Here is a 7500-nt window from a genome sequence, read left to right as displayed (position 1 = left end):
AACCATAAAACTTCTAAATGGTGAAAAAAAAAGTGTTTTTAGCAAAGTACTGGTGAATTGGTAGTAAAGAGAGGTTGTAGTATACATTTTTTAAAAACCTGTTTTATGTACCAATGGTTCCTATTTGAGAACTTTCAGGAAGGAACCAATAATTGTTGTTGGTTAAGTTTAAATTGGGACTGCCAAAGACAGTTGGAGGTCAGAGTGGAAATTTGAAACTGCAGCAATCACATACAAATCTGGCACACTAGGCCATGCTGATTAAAAAAAAAAAGCAGATGGGAAAAGTGGTCATAGTTTGATCAATAACCAAGCAATGAAGGGGAATAGGTTCGATAATGGGTTGATGTCACAAACTGCTTTGCATTGGGAAATTCTTTGAAAATAGCCATGCAAATTAATAATTTTTTATTTTGACATCAACCCATTCCACTTCATTGCTCTGTTATTGATCAAAGTATGACCACTTTTCCTGTCTTTCAAAGACAATAGAAAAAGTAAAATTTCAATCAAAAGATTCTAGAAATAACACGATGTACATTTTCATTTGGGATGATTTTGGAGAATAAATGAAGTGGAAAAGTGATTTGAGGGGATTATAGGCACTTTAAGTACTGACCTCTTCGTATATTTCTTTTGCAAGTACCACTCCTTCTGGGCTTTGTTTCAGTAGAGCATCAGCTCTAGAAAAGCTATTGAATTAAAAACAGGTTCAACTTACTATGTAATGCATTTCTCGTGCTCAGACTGACTCACTCAATCTCATTTACCAGCTTACCGGTATATACATGTACCTTAGTTTGACCTTATAATTATGGCAATTCGTTGTGCTAAGCATCGCTAAGCTAATTTTTTTTTTTTGCTGGAAAGCGAAATTTCTCTCTGAATAAAGCAAAAATAACCCTTGTTGTGGAAAGTTTCGATCAATTCCAACGTTTAGAAGTATGCAAAAAGGTAAGAAATGTTTTTGTGATAAGCCTAGGTCTGTCTGACCACAAGGTATTACACAACATTGCATCTTCATCAAATTTTTTCGATTCCGCTCCGATTTTCCCCCTTTTTTTGCTCGTATTCCGTACTTCCAAACTTTTAGAGTTTAAGGAATAATTATTACTTTACTATTCCATTTGCGCCTGTTGGATATGAGAGTGGTTATAGCCAACTCGGCGCTATGCACCTCGTTGGCTATTTACCACATCATATACAATGCGCATTCATGGAATAATTTTTAATAATAACCATTAATTGTTGTTGGAGGTACCTTGTAATGGGAAACAATGGGTTCCCGGGGAATCTAGAAGTTTAATCAGTGGCCAGCTAGCCATCATACAGAATACCTTCACCATTCAAGAACCTACAATGCTGTGATAGCACTCCAAACACATGTATATTTCTTAATTTGGTTGAATTCATTGGTTTTCCTCCACTTTAAGAGGTTTTCCTCTAGGTAATCTGATTCTCCCTCTTGTCAAAATGATGAACTTGTTGAGTGTCAAGTCTTCTACATTTATAATAATAACTTTATGTAAGTGTCAATGGACTTAGCACAAGAGCACTAATTGGGGACACTAACGGAATTAACTCATTAAAAAAAAATCAAATCAGATCAAATCAAATATTGGCTTTTGTGGAGAGGAGAAAACCAAAGTACCTTGAGAAAAACATCTCGGTGCAGAGTAGAGAACCAACAAACGCAACCCACATATGACGCTGCAAGTCTGTGAATCGAACCCGGGCCACATTCAATTTGGTGGGAGGTGAGTGCTCTCACCAGTGCGCCAACCCTGCTCCCATTAGTACTGGGGTTTTTATTGGACACTGTCAGAGCTTGACATTAACACTCCCCCTTTTCCCATTGGAGAGTAAATTTAACACTTGGAAAGAAAAAATTTAAAATGATAGAAATTAACCAAAATACTTGCCCAATTTGGGAAGTAAATTTTTGAATACAATGGAAAACCGATTTTTCCTTTTATAAAAGGCCTTACGCCAAAAGTATGCAAATAAAATGAGCAAGCAACCCTTAAACATTGAATGACTAGCAAACTTATTTTCCACAACATTGAAGAGCTCCTGTCTGAATAAGACTGGGTACAACAATCACACGTCTTATCTGAATGCGCCATATTGGATTTTAAAGATGAGTCTTTCTGGTTTTGGATTTATGTGGAATTCACGTGGCGATAATCAGCCTACACAAAAAGAAAATGAAGTGGAAGAAAGCCAAACTGAAGGAATTGCTACAGAAGCTGTAACATCTACAGTTTCACTTGTTATTGAAATAGGGGCGTCTCAATGATAATAATAATGTAACACACTGACAGTACCAAGAAACATTTTTATTTCTGCAGTAAGCCACTTAACATTGTAATACTGTAATCCATTTTACAAAGTGAAAATTTGAAGTGGAACGTAAATTTTGAAACCTACCGTACTCTCCAAAGTGAAAAGTGATGTCAAAAGTTAGTGTCGAGCCCTGACTGTACATTGAAGTTAAATCAAATTAACTCAAATCAAATCAAAAGTTGGTTTTTGAAAAGAGGGAAAGAAAACTAGAGTAAACAGAGAAAAACCTCCTGAAGCAGACTAGAGAACCAACAATAACAACCCACATCAGACGCCAAGTTTCAGGAATTAAACGAGAAACACATTGGTGGTCGATAAAATAATTATGATCGTACTCTCACCACAGACTGCAACAGCCCCTCTCCCTGTCTAAAACCAACATCTGATCTGATTTGATTTGACCTAGGTTGAAACAAATTGGCCTGGTTTGGAAACGAATTAAACTATAAGGAACTAAATAACTTGCAACATATACAAGCTTGGGACACAATTTAGTCGACTTTAAAGTGATGATTGTTACAATCATTATTTTAACAACCACCAACGAAAAAAGCGTGCTCACACTTTTTTATTCATGACTTGACTCACATAAATGTGGACTACTGTTCCTATTGAACATAAATTATATGCGGGTAGTTTCCCTGAATATAAGGTATTCACATTCACCAAACAATGTCTCTTAAGAAAAGGGAAGGTTTGTACAATACCTAAGCTTTCTCTGCAGTTTTTTCTTCACATCATGAGAAGAGCACTTTACACAGTTAAGACCTTGATAGAAACAAAATCACAAAAACAAGAATATAAAGCCAGCTCAGATGTTAAATGAGGAGCAAAGGCACCATTTGCGATACTGCTACAAGGTTTGAACACGTACATGTATATGTTAATTTAATGTAAATTGTTTAGAAAGTCATCCTTTTATCCTTTCAGTTTCCCTAATCAAAGCCTTCCGCAAAAATATGTACCGGTATATTATATCCTTCCTCTCTTATGATACTTATCATCCACAGGCTACAAAGAACATGACCAACAGCTAGACGTATACCTTTTTGCGCACTGTTTGAAGCACCTTGATAGCGATGAAGACTTTTTTGAGCTTCACAAAGCAACAACCAGCCATATGGACAGTCACTGAAAGTCTGAAGACCTAAATTCAGAACCAAACTGTATAAGGCTACGTGCACACGGTACCAGACAAATTTTCGACTGGTTGAAACAGTTACTTTTAACCAGACATGTTCTCACAAAACCATTCAATAGTTTTGCTCTGCTCACACAGAACTGAGGACCACTGAGTGCTACTTTACCCAATCCAAAATACAGCCATTGGCTAAAATTTGGATGGTCAAGGTGTTCACACCGCATCAGTCAAAATTTAATTTTGGACCAATTATTACCAGCTAATAATTCAATCTCGATTTTTGGAGGTCGAATTTTCTAACTGCTAGGTGTCTACATTTTCGTACAGTTGTGTGGTTCTGTGTGAACAGAACACATAAACAAAATTATGGCAATGTTATAAAAGATAATTTTATTTGTTAGTTTGCATGAATTAAAAAATCAGAGATTTAGGGTCTTGGGGAAGTCAACTCCTCATTCAAATTGACAACGTGGAATTTTTTACTCCAGTTAAGAAGGAAATACACAATGTACGCGTACACGTGTTGCTTAGACATTTCAACAATTTTTCCTGCTTGAAAAAATGGCAACCACAAATCAATAAGTACACATTGTTCATACAATGGATCTTTATTAACCTGGAAAGGACTGTCATTTGTGGCCATTTCCAAAACTTGAGCTGATGCCCTCTGCACTCGTTTAGATAATCAAACACTATTAATTAAGATAATTTTGACATTTCTTGGCTCAAGCTACATGTACAGTAGTTTCAACCACAATATTTTTTCATATCAACAGTAAGGAAGGGTATTGGGGGTCAATCTTTACCTTTCTGCAATAATACCATGGCCACGGAAAAATCTTTCTGATGCAGTAAGACACTGCCAAGTCCAATTGCACCAACACTAGACTCTGGATACATGTGATACAGTCTTTGAAATAAATCTGACATCTCAAGTGTGGCTGCAAGTGAACAACGAGATGGCTTAATACCAGTACTTAAAATACAGAGCTGAAGATTACTTTGAACATTCAGTGCACATTCGCTTCAACTTAAAATTTAACGCAGGATTGTAAAATCAGTTTTTGACTATGGTCAGAACTGAAGAACAAATACCAAAATGCTATGACCCAAGTCTCAATTAGTGTAAGCTGTTTAATTTTGTTTTCTTTGCTGAGTCTGTTCTATTATGCTTCACTGTTGCCCGCCTTGAATAGCTACGCTAATTGTGGACCAGTCTGTCCTATTATAAATAAAATGTTGTTGTCATAAATATTTTATCTTAATATGCCATGTTAATTTTTGCCCAACTTATAATAATAATAATAATTTATTATAATTATTGTTATTGTAAGTACAGTCCATGTACTGGTACTTGATGTATTCACAGAAAATGAGTCTTGCCTCTCTTAAATTTGACTTTTAATATTATGCTTAGCCTAATAATAATAATTATTAATGTTTGTTAAGATTTGTAATGCATCCATTCATTATTACTATTTTCAGAATTAGAATTATTATAATTATCTTGGTCGACCCTGAATACAGAATAACCAAGCATTTGACCATGAAGATCAAGCTTTCCCACCACGACTGCTATTCCAAGTTAAATCTACTTACAGTAATACCACAAAAATGCAAAGAACTCTTACGTGCAGCAACCAGGGAATGAAGAAAATCTTTTCCTTGGAATTCCAAGGCAAATTTGGACGTTGGAAATAGGGTAATCATAGATTTTGCTGCATCATTGATTTCACTTTTCTCCTCCTTGAGCAGGCCTTGCTCTTCACCAGCCTGTCAATTACAATTTTAATACAAACATTAGCCAAAACAGCAGTTGAAATCACATGAACATTGTGTGTTTAAAGTAAGTTTAAAGCAAATTAATATCGACTATTAATTAAAAATACAAAAAACTACCTAATATGCATAATGCTGTGACAACATCGCTTAAGACACCACACTGAATTGGTACTGTATATGGTGGTTCACAGGCCTAAAATATTGTTTCTGATGTTCCTCAGGAGATTTTACATGAATATTGTTGCCTTTAGAAGAGTATACATGTAGATAACATAAAAAGATTAGAAGATTATTACCAATATAAACTATTTTAAGATTATCAATAATCTTTAACATCTGTACACAAGCTTTCTGCAATTGTACAAATATTGAAATTTACCTGGAGTTTTGATATTAAGAGTTTTATGTAACATTCAAAGTGTCTTTCTAGCTGGTTGTGTAATTCCTCAGGCAAACTCTCGCAAGTGACAATTTTCTCGTAAATTGCCTTCAACTAGAACAAACAAATGAAGAAATGAGTAGTTTCCAGAAAAATTAATGTCACTTGGTTATCAAAGATGTCAGCCTCCAGGGAGAGGAGATAGCAAAGTGGACCAACACTATAAAATTAGAGAAAGAGGATGGGGGGGGGGGGGGGGGGGGTTGGGGGCACACTGTTCACTTAAATGGTCCTGGTTTGGGTTTTGTCTCCCACATATAATTTATATCATTATTTTGCGACCTCTGCAGCAATTACCAGGAAACTATGTTAACTTTATTATCTCGAGAGAACATGATCATATTTGAATGATGGTGATAGTGGTGATGCTGCTGTTATTGTTGCTGTGTTGACAAGGATCAGGACAAATGATGATGATTTTGTTGACTACAGTGTTGGTAATGAGGTCTTGATACTGGAAATTACATGACATTGTACAATAATCGACTGAATCAGTCACAAAATTACTAACACACTGTACCTTTATGTTTCTATTTTCTTGTCCCAATGATTGCCTCTAAAGAAAGAAGACAATTTGCACTTGAGAGATGAATTTTCTCAAGGAAAGTGAAGCTAGACTAAACACTAAATATTATTAAAAACACTAATGAAAAGATGCTACAATTAGCTGGGTGCCAGAGGAATTTTCTTTCTCTCCGAGACAATGCTGTATATGTTGAAGGCAAAAACCGAAGGTATTATAGAACTATTTCAAGCACAGCCTTAAGAAGATAATTATATGAAAAGATTCTAAATCAAAAAGCCTAACCTTATTGCCATTGTGGGTGGATTCCGTCCTGTGTGGTTATTTTCCAGATCCGACATGATTTGAGGGGAATAAAGTAATTTGCAGTTGACAAACTACCGTCTGCCACCCTTGCAAGGTTCAGTTTGTTATCAACAGTCGACGCTGTGGCTACTTACATGTAAGCGATGCAGAAGCACCTCTTTTGAAAGCTGTTTTCTTGCAAACTTGTGAACAAACTACTGCCTGAGTCAATTGATTCTGATGTGGAATTGTGACCATGGAATATCCAGGATTACTATATACTAAAACAGTGGATAGCGTTGAACTCGCGCGCTGATTGGTTCGTCAAACTCCGAATATCCTGTGCTATTTTCCTCTGAGCAACTCGGGAAATAATTATTTTCTTAAGTCTTTTGTCAGGATTCCCATAAAAATCTGTATACAGTATTTTTTGTTGGCCATGCTCACACTGGGGGCGCCTGTGTTTCAAGTGTAATTTTTTGTGATGATAATAAAATAATGAAACTAATGTCAAATTATTCATGTACTTCATCCTAAACTTTGGACACTAATAGTTGTTTTTTCCCAAAAATCTTGTGAGACTTTTTATTAACTTTAAATAAATAATAACATTATAATAAAGGCTTTAAAGATTATAATAATATTTGTGCTGGCCACAAAAGATGGACGACTGTTTCTTATTACTACGTGTAACTCTGTAAAAGAAGCACTAATAACTGTATTGAAAACTGCATTCTACTAATCAGCCTTTCTCAACAATAGGAAAGACCAATAAATGTCATTATCAATTAATTAAACAGTTTTAATGAACATCACTTAGCAGGCAATAGGCTCTCATACATAGTTTTACAAAATTCGCAAAATTCATGGAATATAGCAAAAAATATTTCATAATTCACATTATTATTCCCTTATTACGCCATTTTACCATATTTGGTCAAGAGAACGCGCAATATACGAGACGGTAATACACTGTAGTGTCCT

General features: G+C 35.4%; 1 protein-coding gene across 2 annotated transcripts in view; it reads right to left on the bottom strand.

Moving 5' to 3' along the window:
- The window catches only part of LOC138038736 (tetratricopeptide repeat protein 37-like), a 60919-nt gene that overhangs the window by 45538 nt on the left and 7881 nt on the right, over positions 1 to 7500 (bottom strand). For both annotated transcript variants that reach the window (XM_068884774.1, XM_068884775.1), the window contains exons 6-12: positions 6229 to 6264; positions 5649 to 5762; positions 5119 to 5260; positions 4294 to 4428; positions 3392 to 3493; positions 3054 to 3114; positions 620 to 692 (exon numbers count right to left, since the gene is read on the bottom strand). In XM_068884774.1, coding sequence (XP_068740875.1) covers positions 620 to 692; positions 3054 to 3114; positions 3392 to 3493; positions 4294 to 4428; positions 5119 to 5260; positions 5649 to 5762; positions 6229 to 6264 — 663 coding nt within the window. The remainder of the gene's footprint in view (positions 1 to 619; positions 693 to 3053; positions 3115 to 3391; positions 3494 to 4293; positions 4429 to 5118; positions 5261 to 5648; positions 5763 to 6228; positions 6265 to 7500) is intronic.

The sequence above is a fragment of the Montipora capricornis genome, chromosome 2 (genome assembly GCF_036669925.1).
Source record: "Montipora capricornis isolate CH-2021 chromosome 2, ASM3666992v2, whole genome shotgun sequence".
Classification (NCBI taxonomy): domain Eukaryota; kingdom Metazoa; phylum Cnidaria; class Anthozoa; order Scleractinia; family Acroporidae; genus Montipora; species Montipora capricornis.
Note: the sequence above shows the minus strand (reverse complement) of the source record. Positions and strands in the feature narration are given on the sequence as shown.